At 38.8% G+C, this 25984-nt stretch overlaps 2 protein-coding genes across 6 annotated transcripts in view; both read right to left on the minus strand.

The window, feature by feature from the left end:
• Positions 1–14644, minus strand: part of LOC149132448 (uncharacterized) — a 14968-nt gene extending 324 nt beyond the window's left edge. The window contains exons 1-2 of one of the 5 annotated variants that reach the window (XM_089363618.1): positions 11468–14596; positions 1–675 (exon numbers count right to left, since the gene is read on the minus strand). The exon at positions 1–675 is cut by the window's left edge and continues 324 nt beyond it. In XM_089363618.1, the coding sequence (XP_089219744.1) occupies positions 662–675; positions 11468–11654 (201 nt within the window). In that variant the 5' untranslated portion in view covers positions 11655–14596 and the 3' untranslated portion in view covers positions 1–661. Of the gene's footprint in view, positions 676–4879; positions 5263–8423; positions 8806–10540; positions 11230–11467 lie in introns of those variants that run through there. The other 4 variants (XM_089363615.1, XM_089363616.1, XM_089363614.1 and 1 more) reach the window with 4 other exon arrangements.
• LOC149132447 (uncharacterized) overlaps positions 1–25984 on the minus strand; it is a 50256-nt gene that overhangs the window by 14012 nt on the left and 10260 nt on the right. The window lies entirely within an intron of this gene.

The following is a 25984-nucleotide window of genomic DNA, read 5'->3' on the forward strand; positions in this document are numbered from 1 at the left end:
ACTTCGTAAATCTTGTAAGGGAACTTGCTGAAGAATGCAGTGCAGAGGTAAGTCAGTGGTTTAAGCGTCGGGACAATTTCCTCTCTGATACAACTCAAAATGAAATTTTAGAGGCATATGCTCATAACATTTTACATGAGATCAAAATAAAAGTAGAAAATTCCAGATTTATTGGCATTATATGTGATGGTACCACTAATTGCTCTGGCATGGAACAAGTATCAATCACTGTCCGGTACGTTTCTGAAGACCTGAATGTCAATGAGGATTTTCTAGGTTTTTATAATCCCCCTGACTGCTCTTCGAAGACACTGACTAAGATTTTTCTAGATATTTTTTGTCGCCCAAACATTTCACTTGACTCAAAGCTATGCTGTTTTTCATTTGATGGTGCAAGTACCATGAGTGGAAACATTTCAGGTGTACAAATGCGATTGAAAAATTTATTCCCAGGTACATATTTTGTACACTGTGGAAACCACTCTCTAGACCTTGTCCTCCAAGAAGATAGTTCTAAGTTTACCGTTGTAGCTGATGCACTGAACTTTGTTCATCAACACGCCATTTTTGTAAAAGTCACCAAAAAGAAAAGCACAATGGACAAATCTTTGTGGTGAGAATGTCATCATGTTGCAAGCAGTGTGTCCAACTCGGTGGTGCATTAGAGCAACATCACTGAAATGAGCAGAAAACAATTATAAGAATATTCAAAATTTTTTGCTTGACCTTAATGACTCATCGTTAAGAGCAACAACAAAGGCTACTGTTAAAGGGCTGCTAAAACAATCTGGCAAAGGTTCCACTTTGTTCGGCATTAAAATCGCTGGGGATATATTTGGGGTATGTGAGCCAGTGGCACGTAGCTTACAGCGTCCAGGCACGACAGCCGGTGATTGCTTGAAATTGATTGAAAAGTTGAAAACCTCTCTTTCAAAAATGAGAAGTGTGAAGGTTTTTGAAAAATATTTTGATGAAGTATCCTCTTCTGACTTGGTGAAAATACCCAACATTTCGCGATCTAGAAATACACCACTGCGCTTTAGGTACACAACAACTACTGAAGAAGTTGCTCTTTCTGTCACCGATGACTGGCGTCGGCAATTTTTCTCTATAGTGGCTGTCATTGAAAATGAATTGACTCGCCGGTTTCAGCAACAGGGAATACGTGTATGCTCTGAGCGAGTGGAGTTGCTGTTGTCAGCAGTCAATTGTGGAGTATTTAACTTTGAAAATGCACATCTACCTGCTTCTTTTGATTTGCTCTTACTGTCATCTCAAATCAAACTTCTTGCTAGCCTATGGACGGAAAGGGAAAATTTGCCTAAATTATTTAATGACATAGTTGATAAATGGAGAGTGTGATGCTATTTTTCGTTCTAGTATGCCACAAGTGTTGGTGTTAATGCAGCTTGTCTTGTCTTCACCTGTATCTGTTGCATCAAGCAAAAGAACATTCAGTGCACTTTGCAATTTGAAGACCTGGCTCCGTACCACAATGACAACACCGTCTTACACATACGATGAAAACACTTTGCACACCCTCATGAAACAAAACGTTTCATTAACAAAACGTGTGAGCGTAGGAAAACTTTTGGAATATGTTGATGCAGTTTTTTTCATATACGTGTGTATTATGGAGTGATGCAAAAACTCGGCTTACTTCCATTTTAACACTTCTTATAGCTTCATTATTTCTTGGTAAACTGACATTTGAATGTTCAGAGAAAACTTCAAAAGTAACTATTAGTGGCTTCTCTTCAAGATGAACAAAATTTGGCATCATGCTGTTATCAAGTACCTGTAGAAAAATGATTTAGTCCCCAAGGACATGTTGATATATCGGAGGATGATGCTCCAGTTTTATCAACAGTGCAAAGCTGATTAACTGATTTGAGCAGAGATAATTTTGAGAAGACTAATGATCTGAACAGTCTGCAACTGCTTCCACTGGAGAGAAAATATAAATTGCTAATGTTATTAGCATATCACGTGTGAGGGCTGAGAATATTCTACACAATAAATTTGGCATGATGAAAGTTTCTGCTTGGTGGGTGTTGCTTCTTCTGACACCTGATTAAAAGGGCACCAGGCTGATCACATTTCGATAATATCTGACATTGCTTGAGGCAAATCCAGTTTCCTTAAATGTGTTGGGTTTATCATTTTGAGTTAGAGAATAAGAGATAATCTAACAGTGGAGACACTCTTCAACACTTACTCTAAAGAAGGTCATCAAGATCGTTTAATCTGCAGGGAAGGTGATGGCCTCAGTATTTTGGATTGCAAAAAGCATCGTGTTTATTGACTACTTTCAAAGGCTCTCACCATCAATGGAGAGTGCTGTACTGTGCCACCTTTCTAAGGCAGTTGCGAAAGGCTATCAAGGCCAAACGCAAGGAAAACTGCCGAGTATGTTTTTCTTTCATCGAAACAAATACTCCAGTGCACAAGTAATTGGTTTCGATGGCTGCTGTGTGTGATTGGCTTTGAACTGCTAAGCCACCCTCCCTACTTTAGTGATTTGACCTCATCTTATCTATATCCCTACATATATAAAAAAAATACTCGGCTTGGAACCAATATCATAGTGATGATGTCTTATCAGCTGTTGAAAACTTGTTTAACTAACAGGATAGTTTCTTTTCCAAGGCAATCGAAGCAATGAATCGCTGAAAGAAGTATGTAGATATCTTTTCTGTTTGATTTTCACTTTTCAATTGCCTCAATTTTATTCCAATTTCAAAATTGTGTATTGTTCACATGAACTAAACCAACAGTATGTTTATCCAACATTTCACAAAACTTTATTAAAAGTTCCATCGTTGAACGTTTTAACATTGTAATGTTGTCACCTTGTATAAAATGCCAGCTTCCACATCCTGTTCTCTGATGGAGGGAAAATGATCAAACTTTAAACCTTTGTTACAGTTTTCTAAAGTTTTTCTGTAATAAGTGAATAGCATCAGATTCAACGGGAAAAATTACACCAATATATCAAATTTGAAAATTTTCGCTTAATTTTAAAATTTCAGAAGGTGAAATCAAGCAGAAAAGAAACTAATATTTAAAAATGAACTTCATTTGGTCACATTCTCTGAGAATATATTGGTCAGCCTGTTAACTTTCCAGTCGATCCTCATAATATAAGTTATTATTGAACATTTGTTTGTTTTGATACCCAAATTAGAAAACTTCACCTTGTTTGTAAAACTTTTGGGTACTACAGAAGTGTGAACCCGAGTTCTGGGAGCGCGCATGTCATAAATTTGTGCGTGCACGCGCTTCAGTTGTAAGTAGTCGATTTTAGCTCACAAGGCAAATGACGAGATGCGCAGATTCGCGCTACTTGCTGTAAAAGGAGCGGGGTTATCCATGTAATACAAAAAGAAAATTGCAGATAAGTTGAATATAAAAGTGAAAAATAATCATTGAATACTGAAAAAAAAAAAAAACATTCATCTCCCCTAACTTTAAACCCTAACTCTAAACCTAACCCTAATCATAATCCCTAACCCTTAATAAAATATGGGAAAAGCTGGAGATAAATGTTTTGAAAACATTCTGAACTATCTTTCAGAATGGTTTACTTTTCAATGAAATATCATTGTTATTTTTCATGTTTTTATTCAATTTATCTGCAATTTTCTTCCTGTATTAGATGGATAACCCACTCTCCATTTACAGCAAGTAGCGAACGTCTCGTTTTTTACCTGTGTGCTAAATTCAACTACTTACGAATAACGCGTGCGCATGCGCAAATTTGTGACATGTACACTCCCAGAACTTGGATCCACACTTCTCCAGTAGTGCCAAATTTTGGAACTGAGTTTGCACCCACCTAAGTAAATTTTGTTCCTGGGCCACTGGTTGCTACTGTTTTTTTTATTCTCCTTAATGCTTTGATTTGTCTTTGTTGTCCGTTTTTGTGCGTTCGAGCCCGTCCGTTTTTGTGCGTTCGAGCCCGTCCGTTTTTGTGCGTTCGAGCCCGTCCGTTTTTGTGCGTTCGAGCCCGTCCGTTTTTGTGCGTTCGAGCCCGTCCGTTTTTGTGCGTTCGAGCCCGTCCGTTTTTGTGCGTTCGAGCCCGTCCGTTTTTGTGCGTTCGAGCCCGTCCGTTTTTGTGCGTTCGAGCCCGTCCGTTTTTGTGCGTTCGAGCCCGTCCGTTTTTGTGCGTTCGAGCCCGTCCGTTTTTGTGCGTTCGAGCCCGTCCGTTTTTGTGCGTTCGAGCCCGTCCGTTTTTGTGCGTTCGAGCCCGTCCGTTTTTGTGCGTTCGAGCCCGTCCGTTTTTGTGCGTTCGAGCCCGTCCGTTTTTGTGCGTTCGAGCCCGTCCGTTTTTGTGCGTTCGAGCCCGTCCGTTTTTGTGCGTTCGAGCCCGTCCGTTTTTGTGCGTTCGAGCCCGTCCGTTTTTGTGCGTTCGAGCCCGTCCGTTTTTGTGCGTTCGAGCCCGTCCGTTTTTGTGCGTTCGAGCCCGTCCGTTTTTGTGCGTTCGAGCCGGTCCGTTTTTGTGCGTTCGAGTCGGTCCGTTTTAGTGCGTTCAAGTCGGTCCGTTTTTGCGTGTTCAAGTTTGAAATTTCTTGTTTTTAAGACTTTCTTTCTCTTCCTCCCATCCACCGCCCACTCTCCATCGCTTACCTCTGCTGATGTCATCTGTGCATTGTCCCCTGTCGCGTCCATCTCTCTCTCTCCTCTATCACTTCCTCCTGCCTTTCCCCCTTGTCGTCAGGGACTTCCTTTTCCATTACTGTCTATCACCCGCCTTCTGAACAACTTCTAGTGCTTCAGACTGCAGGGCCCGGGGGCACGTTTCTCTTATGTGCCCTTTCATGCCGCATCCGTAGGACCTTCGGACTCTGCACTGTACTATTACTATCAATTTTGAATCTTCTGGCAGGATGATGAAATTCGGCATTTCATCAATGTCCTCCGCTATGGTTTGAATTGTCGCTCTTATACTCTTGCCACACCAACTCTGGACACTTCTTTCCTCGAGTTCCATTAAAGTAACCTCCTCCTTTATCTTTGTGAATGCTGCTGCCAGGAGCCATTCTGGTTCAATTTCTGGGAGACAGCCTTCTATCGATATTTTAGTAGTATTTCTTCCCTCTTCTCAAATCTAACCGGTACGACAAACGCACGAGGATTAAACAAATTTACAAGGAGTTGCGAAACTCCCAAAAGTATTTTGTGCGAATTTTACGAGATACAAAATCGTAAAATTAAGATTTGTTGGCAGGTTTGCTCGAGCTGCAAAAACATCAACAACAACTGAAAGAACAACAACAACAATTACTATTATAGCAACAAATACTGCAATTAATGAATAATAAGTTGTCAAAACATTCTGAAAAGTTGTTCTCGCCAGATTATGCTGCAAACTCAATAACGGAATTTAAGTATGAACCAGACGAAGCAGTTATCTTCGAGGCGTACTATACGAACAGATCTTCAATAAAGGGTGCGAAGACTGGGACGACGATATGAAAACGCGTCTAATCCTAAGAAAACTGGCAGCAGGAGAACATGAGCATTATAGCAATTACGTACACCCGAAAAAATTCTGACAAACTTTAGAAATACAATGGACATATTGTGCAAATTTTTTAGCGAGAGAGCTCGTTGTTCAATACACGCTGGAAATGTTTGAACCTAGAAAAGAACGAGGAGTAATACATCACATATGCTGGTAGAGTTAACAGATAATATGAAAAGCTCAAACTGAATGGGTTAACGCCAGCTATGTTCAAGTACCTGATATTTACTCAGGGACTAACTGCAGAAAAAGACGCAGAAGTAAGAACAAGAATTCTTACTAAGCTGGAACAAAACCAAGCTGTAACCTTACAAGTGTCAGAAGAGTTTGAAAAAATAGTAAATTTAAGGCACGACACAGAGAAAATTGAACATAAAGATTGCTCCCTGGAGAAACAAATGCGAAACAAGCAGAATAGAAATCAAGTGTGTACTAAAACACATTACAAACAGGATGAAAGTCAGGAAACAAACCCATGTTTTGCTGAGAAAAAAACTGCCCATTTAAAAAAGCGTAATGTTTCCGCTATGGAAAAACTGGACATGTAAAAGCGCACTGTAAAACCAAGATGACAAAACGTTGGAACAAAGAAAAAGTAAACAAAATGTCATCGAAAGAAAATGGTAATGTGACAGAGAAGAAATTCGTAAATGTGACAATTGAAAATATAAGAGTAAAGATACAGTTAGACACAGGAAGTGATATTACCATTGAGAATGAAGAAACTTGGAAGTATGTTGGTAAGCCAAAATTAAGTAAATCTACAAAAGCAGCACACGGTGTTACCGGTTAAAGACTGTATTTTGTAGGTGAATTTGCATGTAATGTGATATATCGTGACCAAACGAAAACGATAAAAGTATGCCTTTAAAAAAAATCAGTTAATCTATTCGGCACACAGTGGATGGAACTGTTCAAATTGTAGAATACGCCCATAAGTGTTTTTTGTGGGAATATAGTCGGCTCAGTGGAAGGTTCAAATGTGGCTTAGGGATTGAAACGAAAAATAAAACATTTATTTCCAGATGATGTTATCGCGGACACTGCTGCACTAAAACAAAGGCAAACATTGTAGTAAAACAAAGTACAACACCTGTATTTAAATCAAGATGTAATGTAGCGTTCACGGCACCAGAACAAGTAAATAAGAAACTTGGAAGACTTGAAAGCCTTGGAATAATCAAGTTAACGGACCACTCAGATTCGGCAGCACCTACGGTCTACGTAAAAAACAGAAAAATAATAAGTTAAGAGTTTGTGCAGATTTTTCAACGGGGTTAAACGATTGCTAAATCTCACATAACTACCTATTGCCGAATCCTGGGGAAGTGTTCGCAAAATTGAATGGAGGGAAATTCTTCTCAAAATGAAACCTCTCAGAGGCATATTTACAAATCCAAGTAGAAGAATGCCCACACTTATTAGCCATTAATACACATTATGGCTTATTTAAATTTAAGCGGCTTCCCTTCGGTGTAAAAGTGGCCCCTTCCATATTTCAACAAGTAATGGATACAATGCCGGTGATTTTGCTATCGCCTATTTAGACGATATTTTAATAAAAAGCGAATCACAGGAACAACATTTAGAACACGTAAAATAAGTATTCGAAACGATAAGAGAATACGGTTTTAAATGAAGAAAATACGAGTTCTTTCTGAAAAGAATTAAATAATTGGGACAGATAATAGATAAAAGCGGATGGAAACCGGGTCCATCCAGAGCAACTGCGATAAAAAAAAGTATGCCCACGCTGAATAATGTGACTATGCTACAAGCATTTTTGGAATTTGTAAATTACTACCAAATTCATATCCCCAGTATACACAATGTAAGGGCCCCGATAAATGATTTGTTAAAGAAAAATGCATATTGGTGCTAGACTGATAAGTGCTAGAAGGCAGTTGACGAATTAAAAAACATCAAAACTATCGTTAAAGCATTTTAATCAGAAGCTACAGTTGCGAGTGATTACGGTGTAGGAGCAGTGCTTCTGCACAAATATGATGGGAATAAAAAGGCTATAGCCCATGCGTCACGATCGTTATTACCAGCAGAAAGGAACAATAGTCAAATAGAAAAGGAAGTGTTAGCAATCATACTCGGTGTAAAAAAAATCCATAGGTTTATTCATGGAAGTAGTTTCTATCTACAAACGGATCATCACCCACAACTGTCAATATACGGTTCTAAAAAAGGAATACCAACGCAGACACAGCGAATAGACTACAGCCATGGGGCACTACATTATTGAATTATGATTACAAGATGGAATGTATACCGTTAAAAAAACTAGGGCATGCGGATGGTTTGTCCTGACTGATACCGAAATACTGCAAGCTATGAAGATACGGTAATAGCAGCATTAAGATCAGAAGGAGAAATAAAAAATGTAATGTGGAATGTGGTACGCGAATTACCGGTGACCCTTGAAGGCATAAAACGAAATGCGGAAAAGGACAAATTCATAACAGAAATGAAAAGAATATTGTGGACAGGAAAAGTAAATAGGAAAAAGAACGGTGCGAAACGAAACCTAGACGTTAACCTATACTTAATTTGTGATGGTGTACGCACAAAGAGTAGTAATACCTGAAACACTGCAAAATAAAGTGTTGAAGGAATTCCATGTTGGACATCCTTATATTTCGAGGATGCAGGCTTTAATGCGTAGCTACGTGTACTGGCCAAAAAGGGATAGAAAAATTGAAAGTTAAATGAAAGGTTGTCGAGGATGTGCCCGAGCAGCAAAATTACCGACGATAAAAAGTGAACCTTGACTAAAAGTAAATGTTCTCTGGTCGAGATTACACATCGATTCTGCTGGCCCCTTAAACTGTTCATACTACTTCGGGGTAGTAGATAGTTTCTCTAAATGGTCAGAAACGTATAAGTGTAAAAAGCCAACCTCCTTAACTACGACAAAATTTCTATACGAGCTGTTTGCGAAATTTGGCGTTCCAGACACGATAGTGTCTGACAATGGAACGCAATTTGTATCTTATGAGTTTAAAGAGTTTTGCAAAACATTCGCTACAGAACATGTAACTACAGTGCCATACCATCCCAGATCTAACGGACAAGCAGAATGCTTTGTCGATACATTTAAGAGAGTCTTAAAAAAGTCGAATAAGGAAGTCACGGATGGGGTAGCTCTACAACAATTCCTACACAAAGAGTATACTAGGTGATACCAAATCCAAATACACCAGCAGGTATGTCACCAGCAGAGCTGATGTTTGCGAGGAAAATAAAATCTGTTTTCGACAAATTGCTACCTGGCAAGAAAAGATAAAATGCAATGGATAGTACAGCGAGATATTTCAAAATTAGTGAAAACGTATTTGTTAGGGCATATCAGAACGGAAAACACAGTTGGGAAGATGGCGTGATTACCAAGCGCATAGGAAAATGCTGTACTTGGTAAAAGGAAAGAAAAGGGTTTACAAGAGATACATGAACCAACATAAAAAATTCGTTCAGAGCGAACCCAAGAGAATGGAAGAACCAATGGAATGGTTATATGATATTTTTCAAGTACCAACGCCACTAAAAATAAATGAATCCAAACGCACAAGCGAGAGAAAAAGAAAATGTATGGAGTTCCCTTAAGTGGATGCCAAAAGAAAAAATATTAAAATTGTAGCTGAATAAAAAAAACTCAAAAAAGGGAGGTAAGATGATGAAAAATTTATTGCTAATAAAAGAAATAAAATTACACTGCCTAAGAAAAAAACCTAAAAGAGGAGATGTTATGGGGATGATGATAATAATAATATTGGAACACCCCTCCCACGTGACGAGTGGCATGTGATAGTCGTTACAAATACTGTGACGTCGGAAAGTCGGTCATAGATAGTTGTGTTTTGCTTGTGTAACTAGCTATAGTGTTATGCCGGAGTGGGCATTATAACAGTCCGACGTAGATGTTCTAACAGTCCATTGTTAGTGCTGGGCCTCGGATACGATGATGGTGATGTCGTCCACATATGCCATAACTGACCTTCGAAATACGAGAACTCGCGGGGAGCTCCTCATACACGCCAATTTCCGCAGTAAAGGCTCGAGAGCCAACACATACAGCAGAGAGGAGAGGGGACATCTTTGCCAGATCGAGCGCTCGATGCAGAACGGCTCCAAAAGGAAACCGTTCACCCGAAAGAGCGATCATCCATCCACGGAAGGTCGGGCCAAACCCAGCCGCTTCGAGGACTGCAGTCAGGTACCGATGGTCAACCCTATCAAATTCTTTAGACTGATCTAAATGGCCCAAAGCCCATCCTTTACCAGGAATCCTATTAGCATCCTAAGGCGTAGCGTATAAGGTGGAGATTGTCGCAAATAGACCTGCCAGGGACGGCGCAAGCTTGCACCTCCCCACAAGTCCACCCACGACCTGCTCCAACCATTTTGCTAACACCTTCGCTAAAATCTTCAACTCTGCTTTAAGCAGAGAGACGGATCTAAAATTATCCATTACGTCCCCCTTGTTTGAGTCCTTTCTAAGCAGCACCACAACCCCTCGGTTCACAGATCCAGGTATGTACCTATTCTGTGCTAGTTGGTGTAGACTCCCAAACAAGCCTGGCATACTATAATATAGCTCGTAGGTATATCCAGTACCTGCGACTTGTCCCAGCCGCGATCCGATAATACCTCCTCCACCTCCGCAGCTGTGATCGGTCCCTCACAGCACTCTGCTTCCCGCCTCGAGAGACGCAGCATACCGGTGAGAAAGTCCGTGAGATCCTCTCTCCGCTCCAGCCCACCACCCGTACCGAATAGCTGGGAGAAGTGCTCATGAAACAACTTACACATCTACTCAGGTTCGTTTACCGAACGCTCCTTTTGATCCGTCAAAGACCTTTTTGCAGCATCATTGCCACGTTGGGCCTCTACCACATGGGTCACTCCAGCAGCGTTGATTCTCTCTTGTCCCATTGCACGTAACTTTGCTCTGACAATGCATCCCTCGTGTTTAGCCTCGAGGTGTTGGTTGGGCGCCAATCGCGCTGCTAAAATTCGAGACGCAGAGCCAGACCTCGATGCCTCCTCTAGGGCCGTAACTAAAGCCCTTTATTATCTACAAAGGGACCAAACAAAGAGGGGACAATACAGGACATTAGAAGTGGGGTTAGAAAATCAAATGAAAATGAATGATTATAAAAATGAGAAAGATGAAATGATGGTTACTCGGGCCCCACGACTAAAGTTGTCTCTGGGAGGGGTAACTTAAATTTTGTTCCCCTCTCTTTTCAATATTCCTTTGTATTTTATGAGCTCCTTCTGGTCGCAGTTCAAATTCTTGCGTGTAACACCAGCGGCTACTGCAAAGTTGGTCCTTTCTTCCTTTAATAATTCTTCGCCTGTTGTCCGACATTGCTTTCACAGTTTCCAAAGTTGGTTGACGCATTTTTCACACATCGGCTTGAACATGGTTCCAGGCTGGAACTGGAGACTTGTCCATTCTTACAATAACTGGGCGTAAATACCCCACAAAAATTATATTTTCCTCCTTCTCACAACAGGGGAAAACGTTAGCAAAATCTGCCGTAATCAGAAAACGGAGTGTTTGAAAAACAGAACAGTTCAGCAAAACAATATAACCAAAAACAATATACAATATGCACTGACCATTATACGTCGAGAAACCAACACAAAATGATGGGATCGATTGTGATTTCTTTATTACCCACCAGAGGCTAAACGAAAAGAGACAATACAAGGATGGACAAGCATATAATTGGGTGGGGTGGAAATAAAAATGAATGAAATAGATGGTTATGAATAATGGAAGATGGAATGCAGGCCACACGACCCCACAATCTGAGAGACCTCATTTTAACACACTTTTAACACACTTTTTAAAACATTAATTATTTACAGTTAAAAGTTCTCAAGTTCAAATATGATAAAAGGCCACCGTTGGTGGTAACTTACTTATATCAATCTCTTTCTCCAAGTCCACAATGTCCGTCCTGTATTTTTTCTTCAGTGAAATCCGATCTTCGTCACTCACTATAGCGCATTCGACGTAATCAGGCCATCCTTCACACTCTGATACATCCACCGACGCTGGAGAGTTTATCTCCTCTCTTAACCGATTGTAATATAAAATGCTATACATTTTTTCTCTTTTTGTGGTGGGGATTGGGAAATTTCGGGTTCATGTATATGGGTAGAGATGAGTCACGGCATGCTGCCTGGCCACAGCCTCTGATGCAAACCGCACCTCCACTGTTGCAAATTTCCTTCCTCTAGTGAAGTATTTTACTTCCTTCCATATGGGCCTCAGAACTCTTTCAACTTTTGACTTGGTTGCGACTTTTATTCGTTGGTGTTTCACACTTTAAGTTCTACACAGTATAGTTCTTCTTGTAACTTCTTCCGTAGTCTCACTGGGAGGGGACACCTTTACGTCGTTCCCCTCCCTTTCAACCATTTCTTTGAACCTGTTTAAGTTTCCTAGGCATACATCTTCCTCCTTAAAACAAGTGGGGAAAGCGCCAACAAGACCGCTGTAAGCAGCAAGACAAGGTGTCGTTAGACACAAAATAGCAAATTAACAGTATAAACAATTTAACTTACGATACGATTCAAGTAGGCAAACAATCAAAAGAGAGATGGGTTCGATTGTTTTTTTCCCCGTTATATAGTAAAAAAAAAACCGGACAAGTTCACATAAAACTCATGCATACCATGTGACTGGCGGTTTTTAATTATTTAAACAAATGTACAGCATTTGTTATATATTTATTAGAAGTTCAATACACGACAGATGATGATGATGGCTTCTTTTATTTGCCATCAGGGCGAAGGATGAGCCAAACATAGCGTGTTGGGTTTTACATATAGGGAAATGATAAAAAATATTTAAAGTAAAAACAGAAAGTATGCACAGTATACAACAAAACAAGGAAGGGAAGTATACATAGTATACAACAGTGAAAGAAAAGAAGAAGGAAAGAAAAAGGATAATAGTAATGTGGTTATCCAAGAGATAATCAAGTAACGACGCCGTCCAAGATCTCCCTGAACACCAAGAGCAAGTGTCCTCTCCAATTATTTTTCTCCGACTAACAAGTCTACACTTAGAGCGGTACCATTCATTCTTGCCATTTTCGCAACTTTCATCCGCCTTTCAATCAATTCATTCTAGGACAACATCTCCCTCTCCACCTTCACTTTCCTTTTCAAGTAAAACTTGACAAAATTGATGAGGGCTCTACCAAAGAGGAATGTCTCTGTCGTCATGCCTTTCAATCTCTGTCCTCGTGCCTTCCCGTCTCGTCCACCAGGCAAGAGAAAACTGCCATACCAGCCCGATTTAAAGAGGGTGGTGAGGCAATCATCACTATGGATTCAGCTGAAAGATGGATCCGTCCCACACGCGACAGCAGCTGTTAGACACAACACCACAAGTCAGCAATGCCCGGACACTGAACGAGTGCATGTAAGACGGTTTCGCCGCACACCTCGGAAAAGCCCGTCTGACAGCACATCCTTACCTGCAGATTTTATCATGAACCAGCAGCGACCCCGGCAGTACTGCCAGGCCAAAGACATCCAAAAATTATCCAAGGTAGTCCCCGACCCGAAAGTCCTCCCGAACAGACTAGCGAGTTCGTTTTTGTTGATGCCCAAGGTCTCCACGAGGACGTTGCCGCATTTCACAGCCACTAATCCTCTATGTGTTGCTAAAGGAGAACATTCACCGATCCCATTGCCCGACTGGTAGGGGACTCTGAGCGCCAGACGACATTTTAGGTGCCAGGCGCCCAAGTCTGGGTCTATCCTTCAACCAGGACAGCAGCTCCGTCAAAGAGACGAGCTGCGAAAAGACGTGCCTCACAAACGGAGCCCACACATGTTCACCCTCCAGAAATCTGGTTTGCACACGTTTTCGCTTCCCCGACCAGACTATCGATGACAAGCGCAGACCTTTTCGCTAACACCTTGGCCAAAATCTTAGACTCTATGTTTAGCAGCGTTGTGGGCCGAAAATTCCCTAGAACTTCCCCCATTGCTGGTATCCTCCTCAGCAGGCTTACCACATACTCACTAATAGCACTAGGAATCCTCCTGTTATGCTGCCAGTTACGGTTGACGTCTGCCAAGAGGCCGTCAAACAAATCTGGCACGAACACATAGAATTCATAGGGCAAACCATCCGAACCGAGCGATTTGCGACTTGCGAAATTGCTCCTCGCCTCCCGTATTTCAGTGGCCGTTATGGGCTTTTCGCAGAACCTCGTGTCAGTTGCCGAGAGCCGCGACAGGCCGTCCAGCTACGAACTCAATCCGCTACTGTTGTCAACCCATCACCCTCCCCAAACAGCCGCGCGAAGTGCAGCTGGAAAACCGTATACATTTGTTCATAACCAGTACCATGCGCCTGTCCCGAGGCCTGGTCATGGTTGTGTTGCCACGTCGCGTTTCCACCGTTCGGGCTAACGGATGGCTTTAGTTCCTTTGAGTTTGAGCATGCAGGCCTTAGCTCTGACAACGCAGCTTCTGTGTTTCGCGTCGAAGAAATGGTCAGGTGCCATTCTCGCCGCTAGCAAGTTTATCGCGACACCTTTACTAATCACCTCTTCTAGTTTGCTAACTTCTCTCTTTAATTTATTTATTTCTAAAGTTGGCTCTTTGCTAATCACTAACCAGTCCCTATAGTCTTCACGTGTCATCTGAAAGTTTCTGAGCAAGTTTTCGCAGCTTTTGCACCTCCTTCCGTGCATTCAAAATACTATTCATGTCTCCCACTTGTAATATAGTGCGAAACGTTCCTAAGAATGTTTCTAGACGCCTGAAAAAATCTGGCCTTCCAGACCCTTTCGAGGCAAAAACGGACAGTTGTCTGAAGGTACCACTTTTGCTGCCACTCACGTCCAGACCACTGCCTTGCCGTCCAGGTTCAAGAACATTGTCCATACTTGGAGATCTAAGGATTTCCGGAATAGCATTGCTACACCGTCACCCACTCTTGATAGATCACAAGGTGAGCATATCTCGTAGTCTTCGAAAATTGATGCTAGAGCATGCTTTCCGAAAATTCTTTTTTGACTAATGGCAGCCACATCTAAACCATGCAACCTGAGATCGTTGAACAAATGACCTTGTTTCCAAGCTAACCCCACTCCACGCACATTCACACACCCTATTCTCAGCGCAATCATGCTAGTCGGAGAAAGAAAAAGTGGAGATCAATCCCCTTGATTTTCGAGAAACCCAGATGTTTCGTATCTCTACTGACAAATGTTTTCTAAGAGTCCCTTCTAAAAGCCTTTTGTCTGTTGTTTTCTTTAAAATTCCAACACTAGCTGGGAATTTTTCAAGAATCGCTTTATATAAACGTCTGAGAACAATTTATTATTAGTCCGTCATTCGCGGGGTTTGCAGATGAAATCTTCAGATTCCTTTCTCCGTCTCGATTTTGTTTTTATTTTGACTTACGTAATCCACCAATTCACTGTTACTTTTGTTCACAACGATGAAGTTGATGGATACAATTTGCGTACAGTTGGAAATATTTTGTTGTTTTTGCAGTTCCATTATTGGTTGTTTCTGTGTCTTCTTGTTATTGTCACTGATGTTGCTGTTTTTTGTTCTTGAAGCGGTTGTGAACTGGGCTGCAGTTGTGGTTCATGTGTTTGCTATTGCTGTATTTTTGGGATAGGGCTATGTAACATCCTCTTCTTTCGCCTGCCCCTTTCTGTGATTGTTATCTATGTTTCGACCTATCATTCTTTTTCCATGTCATTGTTAAGGAGAAGCTTACTTTTCCGAGGGAGTAAAGCCCCTTCGTTGTCTCGGTTTAGCACTCTCACTAGACTTCGTGTGTGTAGTGTTGGCAGCAGTGGGTGGTTTGTCTTCTTTGTTTGGGAGCAGAAAACCTTTAAGCGAGTCACAGATCCAGATATATGGCATCTTGGTTTTCTACCCTCCACTATCACTGACAAGTGAATGTCATCGTGGAGGTCTATCAGGCCAGGTATTTCGTTAATATATTTGGTTAGATTGTATGATCAATTCCATACCTATACCTGGCCAGTTCTGTTGAGATATTTTCTTTACCTCCAAGATAGTCACCTCTTCCTCTATACCCACCAAGACGGCCGCCACCAACCAGATGATGGGTATTTCTGGCGACACGTTTATCACCCTAACTTTAGCAAAGTGTTGGCCACGATAACTGGGGATAAAGAAAAGTTCATTCCTCAATGACATCACGAAATGCAACCTGGTTTCTTACCAAATTGCACTTCAATGGTGCCAAACTTTTATCCTCAAGTGATAAGGGTCTTGTGTTCCTACATGCTCCCGAGGTATTTCTGAATTTGGTCCGCAGTAGCGTTTTCCACCCGGTGCAATTTTGCTCCACTGCAGTGGTATGTAACAGTTGCTTTTTATCACCTCGGGTGGAAGGCTGAAAGCTACTCTTTTCCCATTTTTTAAACAGTTTGTCTCGCGAGTTTTAAATATTCATTTTAGCGGAAATCCCCATTTCAACATTTCTTGTCGTGGTTATAGCGACTGTAACGACTGTAGCAGAGCCGACGGTGGCGGTAACGGAAGCGGTGATGGTGTTTGTGTCACTCAAAATTTTCTGTTTTTTTTCCTTCGTTATCGGTATTGTAGCTGTTGTTGTTATTGCTGTTGCTGCTGCTGTTGTTGTTGTTGTTGTTGTTGTTCTTGTTGTTCTTGTTGTTCTTGTTTTTGGTGGTGGTGGTGGTGGCGGCGGCGGCGGCGGCGGCGGCGGCGATACTGCTATTGTCGTCATTGTTGTTGTTGTTGTTGGTGGTGGTGGTGGTGGTGTTACAGCTGCTGCAGTTGTTGGTGACATTGTCGAATGTGTTGTTGAATTGCTGATTTGCTGAACAGTCAACTGTCTTGAAGCTGCTAACAGACAAAAGGGTACGACATTCAGCGTTTGTTTTCGCTGGCATGCGTGAGACGTCATTAGTTGCAGTCAACACTATGCTAGTAACCTCTTGTTTTGGGGACATGGAACGCACCCATCATCGAACATTAGAATTCTTTCTTTGTCATCTTTCAAAATATTTGGAACAAATCAAAATATTTGCTTTTTTAATACAGTTCAAAAATATTGATGTTCCCTGCCCACTTCCCTGCAAAACAGGTTATGTCTTTAAACAAAAATACTACCAGCGCAATCAAGGCAATGTTAAAAACAAGGCTGTACCAATAAAAATGAATTCACAGAACCTTAACAGGCCGAAAAGATTGAAAGCCCCCTTACGACTTACGGAGCTTCAAGTTTCTATATCTTCCCAGTATGGCAGGAATAACAACAACAATAATAATAATAATAATAATAATAATAATAATAATAATAATAATAATAATAATAATAATAATGATAATAATAATAATAATAATGTACCCTGATGGTTTTTGATCTTAACTGATGGGAAGTGTTATCATGTACATTGTTTCGTCTTGGTATAAAAGATGGGCTACAGATTTGCTTGTCAGTTGTTTGACCTTAACCAGTTGAGCATGTCCCTTGATGGCTGACGATATATGAATCTCTGATCTCGAGCAGAAGTAGCCATGTGTTGAGAGGAACTCTTTGGGGTTTGAATAATTCACTACTGGAAACATGGGTGTTTTGTTCATCATCCTTAAAATAAACCTTATTCAGAGACCTTTTGAGCGGGATGGGTTACTCGACCGGGAGAAAATTCTAGCTGGGCCCCACTTGCAAGGTCATGCACTTTTTATCTTGATATGACAACACCATGTCGCGCACATATTGGGACTGTAAAATATAGACGTAACATGTGCAACAAAAACGAAGTAAGTAACGAATCACTACAAACCCAAACTGTAAGAATGCATAATGATGAGCAAAATGCACCAAAGCAGAACACCACAGACAAAACTATAAATGGGAAGGAATGTGGAACAAACTTAGAAACTGGAAAGAATGTATCCATGATTATGATACTCGAATAATGAATATAATCAAGAAACTAAAAGCCACATATCTCAGTATAGAAAACCGATTGTATCTCCCAAAAATGAAAGTTGATAATAATACAGCAATAATAATAAATAACATAAATCTGGCCGTCACAGAAGTAATATCAACAGAAACAAGTGTCAATATGATCGGGTTATATAATGTAATATATGCAACAGGCTCTGTGGCCACAAAAGAAGCTGAGTACTCTCTCAAACCCATCCAAACAGGAGTATCATAATCTAAACAAACTCTATGGAAAAATAGTACCCAAAAAAAATAATACCCAGAAAAAAAGCCTCCCCACGAGAAATCACCAGAAACATATAATGAAAAGAATTACAAGTAACTGCAGGATATGTGGTGATGGGGAAGAAACAATAAATTATATTGTCTCGGGCTGCCTCGACCTGGGTAAGAAGGAATATACCTACAGAAATAACAGAGTTGGGGCCTATATACACTGGAAGCTATGCCAACTCTATAGAATGATAACAGAAAAAAGATGGTATAGACACAACCCAGAAAAGGTCTAAGAAAATGACAAAGCAAATATACACTGAGATATGCCAATACACACAGATAGAGAAATCAAGGCTAAAAGACTGGATATAGTTGTCAGAGATAACCTAGAAAAAATTCCTTCTAATCGTATTTTTAAAAGAAACGGAGAAACTCTCAAAATACAAAGATCTGGAAATAGAAGTAACCCAAATGTGAAGTCTAAAAACATAAACAATTCCTATAACAATAGGTGCATTAGGTATCATTATAAAACATTCAGACAAATACATAACCAAAGCACCATAACTTACGAATATATATAACTATTTCTACTCTAGGCACAAGGCCTTGAAAATTTGGGGGGAAGGGGGATAATCGATTACATCGACCCCAGTAACTGGTACTTATTTCATCGACCCCAAGAGGATGAAAGGCAAATTCGACCTCGGTGGAATTTGAAATGAATATATATAACAATCGGAAAATATCACTACTAGGCACCGCACACATCCTACGTAAAGCACTTTCAATACAGTGAAATTAAGAGCACCACAACAAACCACTGCACATACCCAAGACACACAGAGTTGTGCTCGGTAGTGCAGTAAAAGCACGTGATAAAAATAAGACATACTGAAAACTGAACTCAGCTAGGAAAAATTGCATCGATGCCATTAAAACTTTGGTACTTCCATTAATTTAATACAGTTTTAACATCATTAACTGGAAGCCTACAGAACTCCAACGCCTGGACAGGAAGACAAGAAACATCTAAGAACATGCACCACCTAAAAGCAGACGTTGATCGTCTGTACCTACCTAAAAGTAATGGGGGAAGAAGAATGATGCAATTAGAACTGTATTTCAATGATGCAATTAGAACTGTGTTTAAGGCTTGAGCACCAATTTCAAGAAACTAGCTACGAATCGATTTGTGGTCATTGAATATTCTTTCGAGGATGAAGACTCTTACTTTCTACCGTTTGCAACACTTCAGCACATGCTTGTTGACCGTTTTCTGCGTTTTAGCTTGTCTTACAAAGTCCCTTTGAAAAATTCAAATTTGATTGCAACGAATTCAAATTTGATTGCAAAGAATCCAAACTAGATCGAAAACATCTATATATACAAACAAATAACTTCCCTCAGATACGCCGCCACAACAACACGTGCGAGAAAATGTAAACACATGGATTGCAATATTTCTATACGAAAACTGCAAATTTGTGAGTAGAATATTAAATTTAATATTTTAATTACATATACATCCATATTCATACAAGACCTCTCTCTGTATATATATATATATATGTATATATATATATATATATATGTGTGTGTGTGTGTGTGTGTGTGTGTGTGTGTGTGTGTGTGTGTGTGTGTGTGTGTGTGTGTATACATATATATATCAAACATAGTTTAAAAACAGAACACAAAGGATATCGCGGTACACGTGTTTCAAGCTTTATTAACAATCTGTTATTACATCAGCATAGTTATATTATTGATATAAAAGATAGTGTAAAGCTCTCCTCAGCCGCAACCATTGTTAGTCCAAAGATTACATCACAAAAGAAAAAGTACACATAGTATTGCCCATTATAATAGGTTTATCACATCCCTTTGAAAAGGTATATTTGTATAAAGGTTCATTGGATTTATCTTTTATATCAATAATATAACTATGTTGATGTAATAACAGATTGTTTATAAAGCTTGAAACGCGTGTACCGGTATATCCTTTGTGTTCTGTTTTTAATTTAAGTTGATATATTCTCTCACCTCTGCCACTATCTGGCATACACAGGTGCTTACACTTATCAAGTATTCCCTCTAAGCTCACAGTACCTTATATATATGTGTGTGTGTGTGTGTGTGTGTGTGTGTAATACTTTGGGAAAACAAATTTCCAAATCAATCAGGTGCAACCCTTTAGTGTTATATGCATCTACATATCGTATTTGGGGTCTTATTTATTGTATATTTATATATTTATCTATCTATCTATCTATATATATATATATATATATATATATATATATATATATATATATATATATATATATATATATACTAGCAGTATAGCCCGGCTTTTCCCGGGATTAAGTTGGGATTATTAAGCTAATCAAGCTCTTTATTTCAAACCAAACTAAGTAACATGACGTCAAATTTGGGCAGAATCAGTGTTGCAACTGGAGCGCATGGGTTGAGAGTTTGATCGGCAGAGGTGATCAGGTTACACATGCCATCCCTTTGAAAACACCACCGCCATCATCTAACCCCTCTTTGCTCATGGGTTAGGAACCCTTCCAGCAAGGAAAATAGGATGACCAAAAGGGCTCCCGATTCTCTGTGTCAGAAGCGGTTCTGTTCAGATCACAACGAAGTCTTAAGTATATATATATATATATATATATATATATATATATATATATATATATATATATATATGAGAAAACGGATGTTACAAAAGTAAAACATTAATGTTCGAAACTGCAGCAGGCCATAGATAATTCTTTATTCTGTATATTTCTCATTTTGTCCTGTTCTGGCGTTTTGCGAAATTTTTCTGGAGAACATTATTTTTCTTTGTGGTTGGGTCGTTGATGTCCTCTTTCTAGCATATTGGATGTCCACTTAGTGGTCATCCCTTATACACGTGTAATACAATTTTTTCTGAATTTTCAGATTTGTCATATGCTAGGCCACTTGGTTTTAAATTGAATTAATATTCAATTTATCATCCTGTTTATATAAATATATATATATATATTTTTTATTATATTATATTATATTTATCTTATGATATTTACTTTACTTTATATTATACTCATTTATTGTGCTTTTAATTATTAATTTTTCTATATGTGATAGTGGATTTTCATCGATGAGTTCTTGAAAATTGGTTATTTTCCCTAAAACTATATATATTTTATATATACTTTATCTATAAGGCTCAATTTAATTTTAATTTTTTATAAATTGATTTTAATTGAGTTTTTTACCTGTAATTTTGGATTTTGTCCCTAATAATATTATATATATATATATATATATTTATATGAGCAACACACACATATACACACGCACGTATGTACACCAATTGCATACATATTTTTTGTACGCATACATGTTCGTATGTGTGTGTGTGTTGCCCGTATATCAACAAAACACACACACCTTGCCTTACATATATATACGGATAAGTGATTTGAAATAAATATCTTTTGGAAATGGCGATTTACGGTACAATACCTAGAAACGTGAAAATCAGACCACATGGGTTTGTTTACATCATTTCAGCAGAGATAGAGAGAGCGCGATCTCTCTCCCTTACACACATTTATCTCTCTTTCTTTCTTTCTTTCTTTCTTTCTTTCTTTCTTTCTTTCTTTCTTTCTTTCTTTCTTTCTCTCTCTCCCTGTCTCACACACACAGCAACATTACACACACACACATGCTGCTCTCTCACATTAACAAAAGAACTTCACATACACACCACACTTTCTGTCTCGCATACTCACTATAAAAAGATAGCGTCTATTTCTTTTTGGCAACATGTGTTATGTGTGTAATGTTGCTGTGTGTGTGTGTGTGAGAGAAAGAAAGAAAGAGAGATAACTGCCATGTGTATGTAAGGGAGGGAGAGAGAGAGAGAGAGAGAGGGAGGGTATTTTTTCTGTTTGCTTGCTGCTTACCACACAGACGCTGGCAAACAAAATGTAACTCTCCTTCACCCTCCCTCTCACAAACATACAATTTCTCTCTCTCTCTCTACTTCATGCGCGTATGCACAGATTTGACTCCGCCATGTCAACAAACTTCAAAATTGGTAAAAGTTTATCGATTTTTACAGGTCTACGCGGGTACCTCTGAGAGAGAAAGTTCACTAAAATGCACATAGGATCATTCCGAATCTTCTTCTAAAATTGGAGCGACATGCGTGCTAATTTGTGGACGTGCATAAACCACATTCACGTAACACACACACAAACATCCTCTCTTTTATATATATATACAGATATATATATAAGTAGAATATACTTTGTACATTTATAGATAAATATATAAATATACGATAAATAAGACCCCAAAAAGCGATATGTGGATGCATATAACGCTGAAGGGTTGCACCTGATTGATTTGGAAATTTGTTTTCCAAAATTATTTATATTAATCATAGAATTGTTTCTATGTCAGAAATGGATCTTTCAGATGATAGAGTGGAACTCATCTTTGAAGGATATACTTATTCCCAGCACAAAAGAATATATAGCGGACCTAATTAACCAGCTAAAAAACTTTATAAATAGAACGAAACGGAAGGCTCACTACTACAATAACAACAATCCTAATAAGAATAATACTAACATGGAAGATATAGACTATATAAAGAGAAACTTCAAATCTAGGCAGGAACCTCCCAATAATAGAATTATACAGGACTTTGAGGAGAAAATATGGAATATGGTAAAAAATATCAAATTCAAAAAATACCTAACAGACACAACAAGCAACTCAGCAACTTAGCTAGAAAAATAGACATATTAAAAAACCAGGATGGAGTTATAGTGCAATCTGATAAGGCCAAGAATTTATATTGTCTGTATACACCACTTTATGATAAACTACTAGAAAACGAAATAATGAAAAAATTAAAGGTAGTTAATAAAAATTATTTAGATAATATTAACACAATTTCCAAAAAAATCATGGTTAAATATGGTATTGAAAATAGAACTGAACCATATGTCCCGATGCATCCAAGAATAACGATTAAAGACCATAAAGATAATTTTTACTCAAACCCCCAAGTAAGATTAATATGCCCTAGCAAGTCAGATACAGGTAGACTTAGTAAATTAATATTGGATAAATATATAGATAAATTAAATAAGTTAGGTAACCTTAAACTCTGGAATTGTACCCGAGATGCTATAAAATGGTTTAATAATATTAAGGATAAAAATAGATGTAAATTCCTTCAAATTGATACAGAGAATTACTATTCATCTGTCAATGAAGTGGTTCTAAATAATGCCCTATCATATGCCATGAGAAAGGTAAATATGTCATTTGAAGAAGTAAAAGTAGTGTTGGCCGCGAGGAAGTCCATTATAAAATATAAAGATAAACTATGGGCAAGAAAAGACACTAGAGATTGTTTTGATATACCCATGGGTGCCCCACAGTCAGCTGAGGTTAACGATCTTGTAGGTTTATATCTCTTATATGAACTAGAAATAGAATTCACGAATATAGAGGGTGGTCTTTATAGGGACGACTTACTACTTATAACTAGGAATTGTACTAATAGTTCATTAGAATGCCTTAAGAAGAAAATGTACAAGTTCTTTAAGAATAATGGCCTAGGAATATCTATAGAGAATGAGCATTATGCAGTAAATTATCTAGACGTCAACCTTAATCTAGTCACTAATAAGATCCATCCATTCCATAAGTTGAATGAAAACTTAAAGTATATTAGTTCTTCAAGTAACCATCCTAAATTAGTTTTAAAAGCCTTGATAAAAAATATAGGTAAAAGAATATCTATGCTATTCTCAGATTATGACACGTTTAATAAACATGCCCCATATTATAATAAAGCATTAGAAGAAGCAGGATACAACTCTAATATAAAATTCTTTAATTATTATGAACACATTAATAATAATAATAATAATAATAATAATAATAATAATAATAATAACAATAATAATAATAATAATAATAATAATAATAATAATAAAAAAATTTGAGGAAAGAATCAGATTCTACAGGCAAAATAAGATGTTCAAATCCAATGCCAAATCATTTTACAGGGAAATAGGGAAAGAAAAAATAACCATTGAAAACCCACCCCCAATGGAAGAAGTTGAAAACTTTTGGAAAGGGATCTGGAGTGATGAGAAACCATACAATGAAAATGCAGACTGGATCAAACGCACCCAAGATGCCTACAAAAATCTACAAGAACAGGTATGGGAAGACATCTCAATCGCCGACCTAAGGAGGGCACTAACGAAGGCTCATAAGTAGAAATCCCCTGGTACTGATAGAGTACCAGATTTCTGGCTCTCATCACTCTCGTCCGCACAAAAAATGTTTGTAATACTATTTAATAGTATTATGAAAGACCCAGATAAAACTCCCCATTGGATGGCAAATGGTATTACTTACCTCGTCCCGAAAAATAACGAAACCAGCGATCAAAAAAACTACCGGCCTATAACATGTTTGTCTACTACCTATAAGATTTTGACATCTATTCTAGTGGAGAAAACATATACGTTTATGGAAGAGAATAACCTCTTTCCCACTGAACAAAAAGGATGCAGACGAGGCTCATACGGATGCAAAGATCAGCTCTTAATTAATCGCATGATCCTTGAGAACTGCCATAACAAGCGCAGAAATCTGAGCTCTTCATGGATTGATTATAAAAAAGCCTTTGACAGCATACCACATTCGTGGATTCTGAAATCGCTGGACATTTTCAAAATTTCTCCTGTGATTTCAGATTTTTTAAAGTATGATATGTCACTATGGAACACGAAGCTGCAATTATATCATTCTAATGGAGTATTGCACTCAAACAATATTAGCATAAACTGTGGCATTTTCCAAGGTGACTCGCTTTCACCACTAATTTTCTGCAGAGCACTAATACCACTCTCAAGTGAACTGAATAGAACAGAGTATGGCTACAAAATTGACAACAGGAAAATAAGCCATCTATTTTATATGGATGATTTAAAGCTATATGGCAAAGATGATGAAGAGCTTCAAGGACTATTACATACTGTGAAAGGATTCAGTGATGATATCGGGATGGAGTTTGGCCTTGAAAAGTGTGCCAAAGCCACTTTTAAGAAAGGGAAACTGGTAAAGTCAAGTTCAATAGAATTAGATGTCGAAACAGTAATAAAAGAACTTGAACAGGAACAAACCTATAAATACCTAGGAATAAATGAAGGCTCTGGTATCCAGCATGCAAGCATGAAAGAGAAGGTTAGGAAGGAATGTTATAGAAGAGTTCGAGCAGTTCTGAAGTCTGAGCTGAATGCTTATAATAAGATGTTAGCTATAAATTCCTTAGCAGTCCCAGTTGTTCTTTATAGCTTCAATGTGCTTAACTGGAATACCAGTGAAATAGTCAAAATTGATAGAAAAATCCGCAAGCTACTGACTTGTAATAAGATGCACCATCCAAAGTGGATCGTCTTTACCTTCCCAGAGCTCAGGGAGGTCGAGGCTTGATCCAGCTTGAACTTACGTACAAAACCACCACAATCGGACTGGCCAAATACCTTGAAACAACCAATGATTCGATGCTGAAACTTGTTGAAAAACATGAAAGACCGAAAAAACTTCACTCTATTCTGAAAGAGAGCAAAAAATTCGCTACCGAACTCTTAGATACCCACCAACTTGATCAGGTTGAAGGAAATGCGCCAACTGCTGCTGCAAAGAAAAGAAAATTAATTGCAAAGACAAAAGCACATGAAAAATTAGCTAGCAGATGGGAACAGAAACCTCTGCATGGTAAGTATGTAGCTCGTAGCAAACAAGCTGATGTCGACCAGAAACGCACGCATCAGTGGTTACGAAGTTCAGGGCTAAAAGCAGAGAGTGAAGGTTTCATATTGGCTGCTCAAGACCAAAGCTTATTAACCCGGAACTACCAAGCCAATGTGATAAAAAATGGAGCTGACCCAAAATGCCGATTTTGTAACGATGCGATTGAAACTATAGACCACCTAATCTCAGGGTGTAGAGTCTTAGCACCTGTAGAATATAAAGCAAGACATGACAGAGTTGGTCAGTATTTACACTGGACAATATGTCAACATTATAAAATCAAAACCGCTGACAAATGGTATAAACACCATCCTGAAGCTGTGACTGAAGGAGAAAATGTATCGATTCTCTGAGACTTCCCCGTACATACTGACAAGGCTATA

This window comes from Octopus bimaculoides, chromosome 15, assembly GCF_046866305.1.
Source record: "Octopus bimaculoides isolate indiv1 chromosome 15, ASM4686630v1, whole genome shotgun sequence".
NCBI classification, from domain to species: Eukaryota; Metazoa; Mollusca; class Cephalopoda; order Octopoda; family Octopodidae; genus Octopus; species Octopus bimaculoides.